Genomic DNA, 17,447 nt, shown 5'->3' on the forward strand with positions numbered 1-17,447 from the left:
AAACAGAAAGCTGCTTTCATGTCGACATCAATTTAAGGAAAATCCAGATTCAAGAAACTCTCTTTCTGAAATAGCTGAGTGATCGTAATGTTTTTGAATGAGACACGAAGACATTGTATCTTTCCCTTAACTTAATTGCCAAGAAGCCGTTACACTGACCTTTTCCTACACAGCAATTTATTCTAAAGCCTATCAGTTCCCTACTTTAAAGAGTGGAAATATCTAGAGGGGAAAGATAATTGGTATTGTTAGCCGCTTCATTTAGATTGGAATTTCTATCATATGGTTTGCATAAAGCAGTGCCTATAAATAGAATATCCCAGATAAATGCAAACAGCTCTGGCTGAAATTAAATACTACACAAATAGTTGAAGAATTTTAGGCTCAGTCCACACCTGGTGATTCGGGGAGATTTAGCGCCTGGCGACTAATCGCCTCTTCTTTGAGGCGACTAATCTCCCCGAACCGCTTCCTCTTCTCCTGCGCCAGCTGTAATGAGAGTTGCCTGCGTTATGACACACGCGTCGATTCGTTTTCCGAAGTCGTGCGGCAACTTCGGCCGACTACGGAAAACGAAGCGCCGTGTGTCATAACACAGACGACTTCCATTACAGCCGGCGCAGGAGAAGAGGAATCGGTGCGGGGAGATTCGGGGAGTCACCTCAAAGAAGAGGCGATTAGTCGCCAGGCGCTAAATCTCCCCAAATCGCCTGGTGTGGACTAGGCCTTAACCTGTAGATCTTTTTAAACAAAGCTGATCAAGAGCAGAGGATTAGTAAGGCTGCAGTACACCCGTGTTCATTCTAGTGCCCCTTGTCCTCCCACAAAGGTCAGCAAGTAACTTAATTGTTGTTTAAAGGTAAACAGTCCTCCAAGTTATTCTTTTTTCAAGCATTCGATATGGAACAGCACTTCTCAATTTCTTTGAATGAAAAGAGCCTTTATTGCATTATTTTCCGGGCAATACAGTTTGGACAAATTCTGTCTGGAATGTATGATCATCTGTTCCTCTGCCTCCAAAACAATTTATAAAGCAATCTCTGGTGTCACTGTGCTGCATTTGGTTGGTACTGAGTTTGATTCCAGAACAGAATCTGAATAGAATGTATAGTCATATCAATATAAAATTATATATTTGAAGTCATGAGTGAAACTGGCCTGATTTGCAGACAAAACCATGGAAAAATGTCCAATTTGGTGAAATTTCTTTGGAATTCTACAAACTGCATTTGAGTAAATAGGTGTTTTTTCTTGAGGCAAGTGCATTTTTAATAGCACAGAGCAAAAGTAAAAGGGTGGGTTTTTTTTGGAGCCAATTCCTTTTTTTTCTTTACATGTTTTTTTCCACAAAAGAACTCCCACAGTTATATTCTTGTGGCAAAACAAAATGCAAGGCCAAATTCTAGTGCAAATACACAAAAAAATTTGTACCATTAGCAAAAACACAACTTTCACGACAGATCTGTATCAGGCGGAAAAAAAAATTGCTCATTCCTTTATATATGGGACATATCATTTTCATAGCAGAGGGGCCTCAAAATGTACCCAGGCACACACTCAGGATAAGTGAACACCATTGAACCAGTGTGTGTGTGTGTATATATATATATATATATATAGATAGATAGATAGATAGATAGATAGATAGATAGATAGATAGATAGATAGATAGATAGATAGATAGATAGATAGATAGATATAGATATATATAGATATATACAGGTTATGGACCTGTTATCCAGAATGCCTAGGACCTGGGGATTAAGAATCTTTCTGTTCTTTGGATCTTCATACCTTAAGTCTACTGGAAAAGCCTGTAAACATTAAATAAACCCAATAGGCTGGTTCTGCTTCCAATAAGGATTAATTATATCTTATATGGGATCAACTACAATGTACTATTTTATTATTATAGAGAAAAAGGAAATCATTTTTAATGATTTGGATTTTAATTATTTGAGTACAATGGAGTCATACATATACCTGTATATATGTGTATTATGGGGCAAATTCACTAACCTCATAAAATTCACCAGCGACGGCTTCGCCAGGACAAAAATGATTCACTAAAATCCGAAGTTGCGTCCAGGGCATCGAACGTTGGCGAAGTTGCATACGGCGGGAAGTTAACGTTCAATGGACGTATATGTTGCAGCAAATACATTACACTACACAAGGCTGGGAAAGCTTCATAAAATAAAGTTGTTATATTGCCCTACACATGAACCCAGTGTATAGTTTATGTGCCATATGTTAGGAAATGTAGGGGGGAAGCTGGTTACCCCCCAAAAAAAATTACGCTCTTTTTTAGCCTATTCAACTATTTTTTGAGGAACTCCTATCTACTCTATTGCACTTCGCCTGGTCTGAGGTGGCGAAGGCAAGTCTGACGCAAGAGGTAACGTTCAGTAAAATCCGCATCTTAGTGAATTTATGTAGTTACGTCCCTTCGCCAGGGCGCAAATTCGCCAAGCGTAAGGGAGCGAAGTATCACCAGTGTTTATCTCCTTCGATAGTAAAGTTACGCCAGCTACCGTTAGTAAACCGGCGAAGTACCGAAAGGAAGTCACACTGACGAATTTTCACCCGCGTTAGTCACTTTGCCCTTTACCAAATTTGCCCCTATGTGTGAACTGTATATATATATATATATATATATATTGGCCTCAATCTATTAGCCTCAATGTTTGGGTCCCAGAGTGTAAAAAATATTTTCTTAATTTGGACCACAATGCCTTCAGGTCATTAAAACGTTAACAGGATGTTTTTGGCACCAATATGGATTTATGCAGCTTAGTTAAATCAAGGTATTGTTTAGAAAAAGGAAACGGTAAAAAGCAAAGAATTGTTTTAAGTAGGAGGATCTAAATAAGTATTTACAAAAATGGCTCAAAAGAGGCTCGAGATAATTATAACAGACTACAGGTGTTTGGGTGTCCACTAAATTGACGATATATAAACAAAAGAACACAAGGGTCTCTTCCCCAAACTACAAGTGTCTGAAACGATTTACAAATATTATAGATAACTATATATCAAAGATAAGATAAAAAGCGATTTTTATTCACCACCATGCCAGGAAAAACAGGTAGAAGTTCCAAAGCTTGTGGACAAACAGCATGCGAATGTTGCCCTACTTGATGTAATGTAAAACGGATTTCCGGGGTAATCCCCTGGGTCTTATATACTTGTAGACTTACAATCCCCTGGGTCTTATATACTTTTTCCTGTTTAGGAACAAGATGGATTCACCCATTTGATTCCTATTGAGCTAAGGTGCCTATAAGCGCACATTCACACTCCTGCTCTTGAGCTTTTCCATCACAATACCAACGGCGTATTTATTACTACATTCAATAGCATGCTAATTTTTCCCTTAGCTGGTCTACATAATCAGCTTTTGGGGTTTTTGTCTTTTCAGAAGGGATCCCTTCAGTTTTATATGCAGCGCTGCTCTTTATTTTAAATGTTTTTAACCTCACTTGTTTAATATGGCATGGTGGTGAATAAAAATCGCTTTTTATCTTATCTTTGATATATAGTTATCTATATTATTTGTAAATCGTTTCAGACACTTGTAGTTTGGGGAAGAGTCCCTTGTGTTCTTTTGTTTATATAAGGATCTAAATAAGGGCAACCTGTACCATAGCCTGGGCCCCTTAACTGTGAGTAGGGCCAACCCTGTTGAAAGCGGTGAATGAGGGGCAGGACTAGGGCAGGTTAAGGATGAATCCGGCACAGCCCAGTACTGGTTGAATCATTAAGCCACCCCGAAAACTTTACTGTTTGTCAGAGCTTTATAGAGAAAGAGAGAGCTGGTTTCTGGATACCGGATCCCATGTTTGTATATTCATCTGCATGAACAACAATATGAATGTAGAAAATTGATTTTTTAAATCTATAAAACAGGATAATAACTGTGCATAGTTTGTCTAACATACTGAGACCCCCTTTGTTAGAGTACTCCAGGGGTCTGTAACAGCTGTACTTATTGCCATGTAAATGAGCCAATAAATACAAGTATGCCCAATTTCTCTAATCAGCATCCTGAATTCTGCCTAAGCTTGCAGTGCTGTGTGCTCTCATGCCTACAAATGCTGGCAGCTGAACAGATGAGCACAATCCCGGCCAGCGCATGCTTTCTGCTTTCTTTCCATAATACAGTCCGGGGATAGAAGAAATGTCAAAAACAGATTAAAAAAAAAAGCTATAGATTAAGTGGTTAATGTGCCATACACCTGCTGTGTGATACATACTGTATATCATCTCATTATAACGTGCAGTGTAATCTGGCCTGTAGCCTGCTAATAATAATGTTGAGGTTATCTTTATGAGAAACACTTGTGCTACGGCACTTATATGTGGGATTTGTATTTATTTAGTATTATTAGTTGTACTTTGTCGCTGCAGCGTTATGAAGTACATATTTGGAATGCAGCAAATAAGAGTGGGAGTTGTAGTCAGCAAGAGCTGCTGGGGTCCAAGTTTAGGCATCCCTGATATTAAAGGGGTTGTTCACCTTGAAACAACTAGATAGATCACCAGAAATAACGACTTTTTCAAATTATTTTCTTTTTTCTGTGTCACTGTTTTTATAATATTGAAGTGTAAAGTGTAATTTTTCACTTCTAAAGCAGCTCTGGCAGGGGGGGTCGCCGACCCTGTAAACTGTTGATACATTTAGTTGATACATTTCAGCATACAGCTGCTGTACACGTATACATCAGGTTTGATTATAATCACGTTCCACTGATTCTTTGTCTGTTGGTACATTGCATTGCTGTTCATTAGGTTCCTAACAGAATGAGCGACGTGTGTTTGTGTGCATATCCATTAATGGAATCTAATAAAACAGTGCCCTCCAGTGGCCAGATTATCACAATGGATTGCTTGCCCAGCTATTTTGAGCAATTGTTTGTGAATTAAACATCTCTTAAAGGTTGGAAGACATTTTTGTTTTCAGAATCCATAACTGGCTGGTATACTGTGCCTTGGTTTGCTATTTCTCCCATCATTAGTTTTATTCCACCAACATATACGAAGTACAATTAATGAATAGTAATTAAAGGTGATGTAAATGCAATTTCCATCAATTTTACGCTGATTATATTTCTATCGAAAGGTGTCCGTTAACTGTTAAAGGGGTAATTGAACATTTGGTATGATGCAGCAGTATTCCCAGATAATGTGCAATTAGTCTCTTTGTTGCTTGTTGAATGATTTATGTGTTCTGCGGCTCTCAGGTTCGGAATGTATGTCTTTGCCAAGCCCTACGATAACCCTTGAAACTTGGCAGCAAAGAGGAATTTAGAATGAAAGATAAATGGGATAGGGTAGTGGCGTCACTTCATTCAATATCTGGGGCTCCAGGTCACATTATCACAACCCCCAACCTCCTGTGCCCACAATCAAATGGATCTGACAGCAAACTTACAAGCAAAAGGGGGAGTCAGATAGATGCAGGGAATTTCTGGGTCCCCTACTCCTTGTGTTCTTCTGTGGTCACATGGTCAACTGATAGAAAGTTATGCCACTGGGATAGGGTATTACCAATATGATAAGCAGTAATAAATACTGTAAGCCTAACAATGACATTGGAGTATCAAAGTCTTCTTTTTTTTTTGGTTGTTAAGGTCAGTGACCCGGTCTACAAGAGAGTAATTTCAGTTTTTCAACTCAAAAGAGGACTTTGCATGATGTAAAATACAGCAATATATATATAACATATATACCAGTAACTACAGTTCTAAGATTATGATCAGTCTTTACAACTGATGATCAGGCTACGGTTGCTACATAATATTTATAACACATTTCAGAGGAAGTAAATGTATTCACAAATGTTTTGTGATTTGTCCTTCAGGTCTTGCAAGAGCCAAGTCTGTACCAAGCCACACGTACTCCAATGAAGTAGTGACACTCTGGTACAGACCTCCAGATGTCCTCCTGGGCTCCACCGACTATTCCACCTGCCTTGACATGTGGTACGTATGGTAACTTCAAGCCCTTTTATAAATCTAAATGCAGGAGTGCTGAGCTCCATACAAGCGGAGTCATTTATAAACATTATTATGGCAGACCCTTTTTCTTTATAACAGTGAGGGGCACATTTACTTAGCTCGAGTGAACGAATAGAATAAAAAATACTTAGAATTTCGAAGTATTTTTTTGGCTACTTCGACCATCGAATTGGCTACTTCGACCTTCGACTACGACTTTGAATCGAACGATTCAAACTAAAAAATTGTTCGACTATTCGACCATTCGCTAGTCGAAGTACTGTCTCTTTAAAAAAAAACTTCGACCACCTACTTTGCCACCTAAAACCTACCGAACCTCAATGTTAGCCTATGGAGAAGGTCCCCATAGGCTTTCCTAGCTTTTTTTTATCGATGGAAAATCGTTAGATCGATGGATTAAAATCCTTCGAAGGATTTAATCGTTCAAAGATTTTTCCTTCGAACGTTCGATCGAACGAATAGCGTTAAATCTTTGATATTTGAAGTCGAAGGATTTAATTAACCCTCGATATTCGACCCTAAGTAAATGTGCCCCTGAATATTTGAGTATGTCATTGTGCGGCCTATTTGCAAGAGAATGTTGAGACATCCTTTTTTCCCTCAGTCTCAACTGAAAAGTCTTGTCTGTGATTTATACATTTTCTTGTCTTATTCTCCATCACTTTCTCACCTAACCATCTTGGCAATTCAGAGAAAAACCATTCCAGTTAATGGGCACATTGCATTAGTATGTCCATTAAACAGACTCCTGTGGGAACTTCATGCATACTGAGAAGATTTTTCTCCGGTGTCTTTGTACCCAGAGAAAATTGCCGCTATAAAATATATATATATATATATAGACAAGAGTGAAAAAATGTAAGAACAGGTCTCTATATTTGTGATATCGATTGAGAAAAAAAAAATGTTTTGCTGTGTTTTTTTAAATCCATCCACTAATGTTGTCCAATAAATATCTTGAAATGTGTCTTCTAATATTAGGATCCCACATATGTAAAATCGTATTATATTATTATATGTAATTTGTTTTTGCTTTGTTTTTGATAAAATGTTTCTGTCATTAATAAATAGCAGCCATTGTTTTAGGAGGCTTTTTTGATAACCTGTCCAAAATAAAAAAGAATACTGGCCCCAGTGGCATAACTAGAGGTTTCTGGGCCCCACAGCAAAATAATTTTAAGGCCTCCCGTAAAGTTTTAGGAATCAACCACTTTCATAAATATGTATTGAGCCCATAGCATTCACGTGATTTTCTTCCTTAATTTGTATTCTTCTCCTCTATCTATATATATTTCTATCTTACTCCCATACACAATTAATTGACTTACATTGCCAGTCTAAGAAGTGGTTCAGCAGGGGTTCACCCTCATTGTCATTCCAGCTGTTTCTGAATTACAGCTTCCTACAATCCCAATAAGCCATTAACTGCTAGAGCGTAGCTGAGTGGGAAACTGCAGCTCTCACATTACTAGAGAACATACCAGGGGGGAAAGGGATCTGATATAGCAAAAAAAATATAGAAGACCATCCATATTTTATTTTATTAAATTTAAATGTAATTTTATTTATAGGCATTATTTATATTTGCTGACTCTTCATTTTGTAGCTTATCTCTATATAAAACCGAGTTAAACGTTATTCTATTTGTATCTATTGATCTGCTTTTGTTCTCTCAATCCACAACCTTAGTTATCCACTATAAGTATGCTGCCATATTGGTTATTTTAGGACTGCACTATTCTAACCTCCAAGGACTATATGAGGCAAGCTACAGTTACTGAACAATAAATGCACACAGGAATGAAACAGATTTGTTTCATTCTTAAACAAAGAAATATGACAGTAAAACCTCTCCGATTGGGACAAAATAAGCAGTTTGTCACATTCAAATCCTAGGAGGACCTCTACATAGACTTATTTCCACTTTTCAGTCTTTAACTGCTCAAGCAACACTATTAGGCATTTGTTAGGAAAAATAAATGATTCGGGGGAATTGTGCGACTGTGTTATGAATGAGGCTTAATAGGGGTTCCTCGGGAAAAGAAAATAAGATGGGACAACAGTGTGTGTCGCACCAGCTGGGCCAGATAAAAGGACAAATATTGGATTTTGGACTAGACAAGGAAGCAGGTGTTACTGACTGCAGGTTATTTTTATGCTTCATTTGCTATTGCAGAGAATTAGAATTGTAACTAGAACTTAATGACCCACGTGCAGCAAGACAGTCTCTTGTGTTCTCTCTCCAAATAATTGGCATAAAACACAGTAATGAAAATGTACACGAATTCATTGTCACTGCTCGTGGCTTCACTCTCTGAAATGGCCTGGCTTTAACAACCATATCCAAAGGAAAAAATGTTAAAGAAATAGGCAGTAATGATGGTAACCCATTGGGGCAAATTCACTAAGATTCGAAGTTGCGCCAGGCACAACTTCGCCGCACTTCGCCAGGCGTAGTTTCGCCAGCGCTCCGCAAATTCACTAAAATCCGAAGTTGGGCACAGGGGTAGCGTAAGGTTGCGGAGTTGCGCTAGCGTTGATTCGCTAAGTAAAGCGAAGTTACGCTAGCGAAGGCTAATGTGCATACGGCGCGAAATTCAAATTTCAATGGAGGAATACGTATCAGCACTACAAATGGCTAGAAAACCTTCAAATCATCAAATAAAAATTTTATTTTGCCCTACACATGTGCCCACTGTCTAGGTAAGTTGCCATGAGTCAGGAAATGTAGGGGGTAGGAGGGGAGCCCCTAAAAAATTTTCGATCTTTTTCAGCCTATCACCCATAATGTAGAAAACACGCCAGCGTTTTTTGGGACTTAGAAAAATGTTTTAATTTTTTTGAAACAATCCCTATCTACTCTATTGCGCTTCGCCAGGTCTGAGGTGGCGAAGGAAGTCTAGCGTAAAAGGTAGCGTTCAGTACACTGCGCGCGTTAGTGAATTTGCGCAGTAACGAAAATGACAAACGCTAGCGAAGTAACGCTAGTGTTCGTCGCTTCGGCGCTTAGTGAATTTGCCCCATTGATGGAGTGGAGTGCAGAACTGCTCACAAGATGAATCGCAACCTTTCTTATTAAGAGGCTGATTTGCTGACCAGATTTCTATTTTTCAGATTTTTTTCTATTTTTCTCTAAAAATTTGTGTTTTTTTCCCCTAAAATTCAAAAAATTTGTGATTTTTTTTAGTGTACAAAAACTCTAATACAAAACCTCGCCAAGTAAAAGTATTTGAGGTCCCATACAAGTCAATGGGAGCTGCACTGATCGTATTGGACCTTTTTCTAGCCATCCAATGTTTTCAGAGGTTTTTGGATTTTTATCACTAATAATTGTCCGGAAAACTTGAATTTCAGCATTTTTTTCCATTTGTATGTTTTATATGCAGATCTTTTAATAATAATAAATTTGTGCTTTTAGAGAAAACGAGTTTAATCACGTTTTCAAAAAGCTCTTATTCCACTAAAATTTGACCTTTGATAAATGGTCCTCAAAGCTAAAAAACATGAAAACGTATTGTAAAATATTTGGTTATTCAAGGTTTTTAAAGCTTTTGAAGTTTTTCTTTTCTCTTTTAAAAGAATAAATGAGGATTTCAAAGTTTGTGTACTCACATAAGGATTTGTTCTGGGATTGTATTTGTTTCTACTTTTTATATCTGGATCTCTTAATAAATCAGTAGACGTTTATGGGGTTTTTTTTAAATGTGAGTTTAGTTCAGGCCTGAAAAGCCTCTAAAATTACACCACTCTGAATTTTTTATTTCTTTATATCCAATTGAGTCTAGGCTTACTGTTGGTTGATCCAGAGGTAGGATCAAAATACTTACTTTCTGAATCTCCAGCTTGTCTGGGAATAATTTATACCTACAGTAGACCAAGAGCCAGGGGCGTAACAAGAGTGCACAGGGCCCCTTTGGCAGAAAAATTTTGGGAGGGCCCAGCGAGCATAGATGCCAGTGCATTAATTAAAAGAAGAAGACAGTAGTGGGGAGGGGGATTTGAACACTATAGAGAAAACAAACCCTACAGTCTGGGCCCCCCTTTTCCCCAGGCCCCCACCATGACCACAGGGCCTGCATCCTCTATAGTTATGCCACTGCCTAGAGCTGTTACTGTAATCAACCAAAGAAATAGGGAATAATGGAAGGTAAAATCATGATTTCCTACTTACAGTAGACCCAGGTGTGTTAATGTACTTCAAGCAATGGCATTCAGAACAACACTAATTCTAAAACACATTCTTACTTAAAGTAGATCTAATGGAGCACTGAACAGAACAAAGTCTATAGAAGATAAAATACATACCTTCTTACTTAGAATAGATGTGGATGTATTACTGTACAGGTAAGGGATCCGTTATCTAGAAACCCATTATCCAGAAAGCTCCAAAATAACTAAAGGCCATCTCCCATAGACTCCATTTTTATCCAAATAATCCAAATGTTCAAACATGACTTATTTTTTCTCTGTAATAATAAAAAAGTACCTTGTACTTGATCCAAACTAAGATATAATTAATCCTTATTGGGGGAAAAAACAGTTTATTGGGTTAATTTAATGTCTAAATCATTTTCTAGTAGACTTAAAGTATGAAGATTATGGAAGGATCTGTTATCCAGAAAACTCCAGGTCCTGAGCATTTTGGATAACAGGTCACATAGTAGTACTTCAGTGAGTGGAGTTCAGAGACTAAAGAAGGTAAAACACCAACCCACAGTGAGCCTAGTTATATTACTGTGCTTCAGCCAATGGAGTAATGAAAACTTTTTTTTGTGGTTGACAAAAAGCATTGCCTCCACTGCCATCAAACGCATGCTGTACCCTCACACTTTGCTGCTGAAATGTGCTTACTATTGGGGATTATATATACTGGCATCGGTATTGGCTGGCCTAGGACCCACCAGAGAACCTGACATAATGGGCCAACTCTCGCATCAGTCACATGTAGAAAGCCAAATTGTCAGGGTACCTGCGCGGCGGGGCCGCCCGCCGCACCGTTCTCCTCTCTAGCCACGCCAGCGTGTCTTAGCTGGCGCCGGCTTCTCTCTAGGGCGCGCGGATTTAAAGGCGCAGGTGTGCTGACGCCATACGTCAGCGCGCAAAGGCGCGAAATTCAAATAGTATTTAAAGCCCAGGGTTGCTGCTTGTAAATTGCCCGTGATAGGACTTGTTTCCTGGTGCTTCTGAGCCTTAGTGCATCTGTTCCTGTTATTCTGTATCTTGATTATCCGTGTTTGACCCTGCCTGTATCCTGACTACTCTGAACTCTGTATCCTGACCCTTGCCTGCTTACGACAACTCTTCCTGTTTAACCCCTTGATTGACAACCCGGCTTGACCCTTGCCTGCCTGACGATTCTGATATCCGCCTGCCTTGACCCAGCCTGTTTGACCATCCTTCTACCTAATCCTTTTGTACCGTGACCTTTGGCCCAAAAGACTTTGCTAACAGCCGTGCCCCTTCGCCAGCCAGAACTCCTCGCCTTGTACCCCTCGTTAAGTCCAGGTGGCACCCAAGTAAGCTGAGGGCTCCTCCCGAAGCCCAACGGTGGTCACACTACTGGTGAAGCCGAGACCAGGGTGCTTGGCATTTGTTCTGGTATCGGGTGCCGGTCGTGACACAAATACATCTGGTGTCATATAGACCTATGAATATGATGATATAAAAAAGGAATGAAAGACTGATGGATATTGTCCTTGTCTGGGGCCTACTGGAAGATCCTCTGGTACTCACTATAGATAGTAACCCCTCCTATAGAGAGTCCCCAATTCTCTGACCACATCCCAAAGATGCTAAATGCCATTCAAGATCACACCCCATTTCAACCACACCCCATTTCAGTTTCACTATAAATGAAGCATGTATGAAGGGACAAAGAAGCTTCTGGCAACACCATGACTTGCATTAGACAAATCCATCCATCACACTTGTTCATTTCACAGTCTTTTATACACCTCTGTGCAACCGTCTTGTGTTTTTTCCAAATCAATAAAGAGACTAAGTGCATGTTCTAACATTACAGCAACTACCACAGTCTAGCTCAAGGGTAGATGAAAGAGGGATGTCTTCAAGAGACTTGCTCCAGAACCTAACCATGCCTTTTGCCTATTCAAGTAGTGAAGTCATAGCTACATTGTTCCTGTAAGGGAAAAGCAATTATGGCAGTGGATCTACATTTAAAACTCAGCACATTTATGAGTCAGTTTGTAAAATAAATGAATACAGAAGATGCAGTAAACTAAGAACCATCCTTTATCCACTGTATCAGTCTGTGAATGTCAGGCCTCTAAAACAGAAGAGTCTTGTGGGAGCTTCAGCTGTCAGTATTTATTCTTTGCGCTTCAAGTTCAAGGCGAATTAAAGTGATTGACAACTCGGCTCCCCAAGAGATTATGTAGCAGCTGAGATATTGATATGTTTTACAGCAGAAATCAACTTTAATTTTACTGACTATGGATGTTTGTGTTGGCTATTTATGCATTATCTGACCTTGCCTATGCAGCAGGGTTAGAAAAACCACATCAGCACTGCAGACTGACGATTGTCGGAAATGGACATAGGGGCAATAATCTTCATTTTCCTGTGGGTGTCCCTATTATTATTCAGCTTCTGAACACATGCATGAGAATTAAGTAAAGAGTGCCATTAGATATGTACAAAACGTGTTTTATATCCTGAAAATAGAGAGTGAAGGATTAGCACTTAATCATGAACCTTATAATTTGGTTATTGCTTCTGGCAGCTTCTGTCTTAAAAACAGAACAGTTTTAAACAAACAGTTTTGTGTTTGATGGGAAGAACAATCTGTTTCTTGTTTTCAAATATTTTATTGGATTTTCACAATGGACAGCAAAAGAAAACAATACGACCACTGCTATCCTTCAGTTTCGAAAGCATATTATAGGTAACAGTTAGGGCGCTGGTTCATAATGAACAAGAACATAGAATAAGGAAAGTTCAGTCAACACATTTTCAATCGGTTAACAAACAAAATTATAATAAAATGAATATAAATAAAATATATAAATAACATAAATAATCCAGTGGATGATAAAGAAAGAGAAAACTATTGTTTTCGGGAAATTTGGATTCTCCGACTGGCAGATGTTCTAAATACGGAGAAACCTAAATATTGGAAGAATGATCTGTAACAGAAAAAAAACAAGCTATACTTGTATTTACAAAACAGCCAGACGAGTATGCTGGGCAGTAGCTTCCTTAAGCTGTAAAGGAGACCAACAAATATTGGCTTTCAGCTCTCAGCCGTGTCTTAAAATTGAATGCAATTGTTCAGTGTCATTGGTGCCCATAAACCATTTGCCATTCCATGAGCGGAAACAAAGTTCTACAGTAGTGTCCTTGTGGCATTTCACAGAGTATATTTACTTTCTCAAGGATAAGCAAAGAAGCCATGCTATTAAGCTTGTATGGGTTGACCCTCTTGACCCCCTTTGCCTGGCCAGACAGCTGTGCCCAGCAGAAAGGATGAAAGCCAAGATCGCTTGCAGACAGGACACCCTGCTGAAGGTCAGAGTTCTTTATCTGTCTCGTCTGCTCACATAGACATTAGCATGGATACCGTAACCCTCTGGCAGCTCTGATGAGATATGAAGGGCGGGCAGTTGTAACTGGTAAAATAATGATCTTAATATAAGCCATTTGGATTTTAGTTTTGAGGCCTGAACACATACTTTAATTTGTTTGCACTGAAATTGGACCTGCGTTACAGGAAGTTGGGGTGATCCCAAAGACTTTTAAGAGGCCCTCTTTTTGTAATTGTTCCACTTAATTATTTTATTTTCCCTTTGCATCTGTTTGATAAATGCCCAGCCTCATTTATAAGATACTTTGCAGCCAATTATATCGGTGTAAAAATTTTACTGTATGTCTATTACAGCTTTCCTTATCACTGCCTATAACATTCCCATATAAACTCAATCCTCAGATGCTTAAAGGGATCCTGTCATCGGAAAACATGTTTTTTTCAAAACGCATCAGTTAATAGTGCTACTCCAGCAGAATTCTGCACTGAAATCCATTTCTCAAAAGAGCAAACAGATTTTTTTATATTCAATTTTGAAATCTGACATGGGGCTAGACATTTTGTCAATTTCCCAGCTGCCCCTGGTCATGTGACTTGTGCCTGCACTTTAGGAGAGAAATACTTTCTGGCAGGCTGCTGTTTATCCTTCTCAATGTAACTGAATGTGTCTCAGTGAGACATGGGTTTTTACTATTGAGTGTTGTTCTTAGATCTACCAGGCAGCTGTTATCTTGTGTTAGGGAGCTGTTATCTGGTTACCTTCTCATTGTTCTTTTGTTTGGCTGCTGGGGGGGGAAAAGGGAGGGGGGTGATATCACTCCAACTTGCAGTACAGCAGTAAAGAGTGATTGAAGTTTATCAGAGCACAAGTCACATGACTTGGGGCAGCTGAGATATTGACAATATGTCTAGCCCCATGTCAGATTTCAAAATTGAATATAAAAAAATCTGTTTGCTCTTTTGAGAAATGGATTTCAGTGCAGAATTCTGCTGGAGCAGCACTATTAACTGATTCATTTTGAAAAAAAAGTTTTTTCCCATGACAGTATGCCTTTAAAACTCTTAGCCTTAGTTGTGGACTAGGGCCCTTTAATTAGTAACAGTATAGTCATGCCGCACTAAATTACTAACTTCACTAACTGATTTTTCAGTTAAGATTTTTGATGGAAATGAGATTCATATAGGGCATATTATGCTAACCAATGAAGGAGGTGAGGGCTAAATAAATGTGTAGCCAGTGTAACACTTCACTAGACAGCCCTGAATATAAAGTCTTTTTATGGAAGGGCTCCTCTGAGGAAAAACCGCATCTTTATTCACCGAACAAGTGTAATTTTGAAGAGGATGTCATTGTGTTCATCTGGAAGGGAAATTTTACTTGAAATGTCAGTGCCAGAACTCGTGATATGTAAGAATTTTGCTGTAAATGTCAGCTCTGTGTTAAGGGCCTGAAAGGGAGGATGGGGATATCTCATCTGTATGCCACGTGTGTAATATGTCATGAGATAGATGTGTTTCAGCTATTTCCCTTATTTAATTATAAAACCTTGGCTGTTTGTAGGGTATAGCTACACTCAGGGCAGTATCTGCTTAGTAGCAAAGTGACTGATTTAAACAAATTCAAGGAAACAGATTTAAAGGAAAACTATACCCTCCAGAATAAATACTTAACCAACTGATATATCCTTATATCCTATTAAGTGGCATATTAAAGAATCTTATCAAACTGGAATATATTTAAGTAAATATTTTCCTTTTACATCTCTTGCCTTGAACCACCATTTTGTGATGGTCTGTGTGCTGCCTCAGAGATCACCTGACCAGGAATAATGCAGCTCTAACTGTATCAGGAAGAAGTGTGAGTGCAAAAGAAGGAACGTTGTCCATTAATTGGCTCATGTGACCTAACATGTCTGTGTGCCTAAGGTTTGTTTGTGTGCACTGTGAATTGTAGGATCCCAGTGGGTGGAATTTAGTTCTTAAAATGGCAATTTTCTATTTAGGATTACCCAATGGCACATATTTCTAAAAAGTATATTTTTATCAAAATGGTTTATTTACATGAAGCAGGGTTTTACATATGGGCTGTTTTATGTGATATATTTTTTATAGAGACCTACATTGTCCGGTGGTATAGTTTTACTTTAACATCTTCATGTGTTCTTTTCAACCAGAACCATCTCTGTCCTTCTCTACCCTAATTTGGCCTATTGATAAGCCTTTTACTGTTTTGTAATGCTTTTGCTTGGACAAGAGCTTGTCCAAGCAAAAGCATTACAAAACAGTAATACAAATATTGGTGGTGGAACATCTTGGTCTCTCTTAATATTTTTAATATCATCACTACCAGTTACATAAGGAACTTTAAACATTTTTCAGCCCAACAGGTTTTGGCCCTGTAATGCCTGCAATCTAGGTTTGGTGTCCAAGGGGGCACAGGGATTTTAAACAGGATGCTCTGAAGACCACAAAGGAATCCACACAGGAATGAATTCTGGACACCTTTGAGTCAGTCCAGTAGGTTAACCACGAAGACGTTCTTTGTTTTCAGATATTTTGAAAACATAGATAAATATTGCTCTTTTCCTATGTAGGCATATACTCACAGTCCTTCTAGTAATTCTGAAGCAGATAACACAATTTGGCTTTGGAATGAAACTCATAGAAGTTCACTTTAAACTTACCTTGTATCCATTCCCAGGTATTATAAGCACTTGACTAAGATTTATTGTGCCTCTCACTGTGTAATGGAGCTCTAAGGAGAGTAAATGATGAGTGGCAGTTTAATCAATCCAGCCCCTTCAGTCAACAGCCTGGACAGATGGAACATGATTTCTAATCTCCTACTTTTCCAATTTAGTTTCCGCACAGGGGTTGATAATTAAACTACTTTTCTGTCCTATATTATCGTTTCACAGGAACAAAGGAAAATGTTTATAAATATTGGAAGGGTGGCTCAGGGTAACCCCGTTTGGTGCTGGGGAATTGCCACGCAGATAACTTTTAGCAGAATGTAAGAGTAAGCAATACTGGAGACACGCCAAGATTCCCAACAGAGGGAAAGGGGCCCTGGAATGAAGGACTTTAAAGTATACTGGGCATCTGGTGTGTTTATATTACAGACATTCTGCTTTCCTAGTTTGCTATTAATACTTGGAATGCTGGTTTTAATAAACAAAAGATTTGAATATTGTACAGAAAAGTATAAACACTTGCCCTTTACTTCTGTTGTTGTGCCTCTGTTTATTGACAGATTGCTAATTGCCACTCTTTCAGTGAAGATGCTACTGGAGCAGGAAAAATCCCAACAGTCCTTCCCAATAGGATGCTCTGTATTTAATTTTAAAGGGTCTCATAAACTTAAAGGGATCCTGTCATTGGAAAACATGTTTTTTTTCAAAATGCATCAGTTAATAGTGCTACTCCAGCAGAATTCTGCACTGAAATCCATTTCTCAAAAGAGCAAACAGATTTTTTTATATTCAATTTTGAAATCTGACATGGGGCTAGACATTTTGTCTATTTCCCAGCTGCCCCTGGTCATGTGACTTGTGCCTGCACTTTAGGAGAAAAATGCTTTCTGGCAGGCTGCTGTTTTTCCTTCTCAATGTAACTCAATGTGTCTCAGTGGGACATGGGTTTTTACTATTAAGTGTTGTTCTAAGATTTACCAGGCAGCTGTTATCTTGTGTTAGGGAGCTGCTATCTGGTTACCTTTCCATTATTCTTTTGTTTGGCTGCTGGGGGGGGGAAGGGAGGGGGTGATATCACTCCAACTTGCAGTACAGCAGTAAAGAGTGATTGAAGTTTATCAGAGCACAAGTCACATGACTTTGGGCAGCTGGGAAATTGACAATATGTCTAGCCCCATGTCAGATTTCAAA

At 38.8% G+C, this 17,447-nt stretch overlaps 1 protein-coding gene across 4 annotated transcripts in view; it reads left to right on the plus strand.

Annotated features, from left to right (window-relative positions):
* The window catches only part of cdk14.L (cyclin-dependent kinase 14 L homeolog), a 347,215-nt gene that overhangs the window by 182,628 nt on the left and 147,140 nt on the right, over positions 1-17,447 (plus strand). For all 4 annotated transcript variants that reach the window (XM_041565884.1, XM_041565882.1, XM_018266524.2 and 1 more), the window contains one exon: positions 5,864-5,984. In XM_041565884.1, coding sequence (XP_041421818.1) covers positions 5,864-5,984 — 121 coding nt within the window. The remainder of the gene's footprint in view (positions 1-5,863; positions 5,985-17,447) is intronic.

The sequence above is a fragment of the Xenopus laevis genome, chromosome 6L (genome assembly GCF_017654675.1).
Source record: "Xenopus laevis strain J_2021 chromosome 6L, Xenopus_laevis_v10.1, whole genome shotgun sequence".
Classification (NCBI taxonomy): domain Eukaryota; kingdom Metazoa; phylum Chordata; class Amphibia; order Anura; family Pipidae; genus Xenopus; species Xenopus laevis.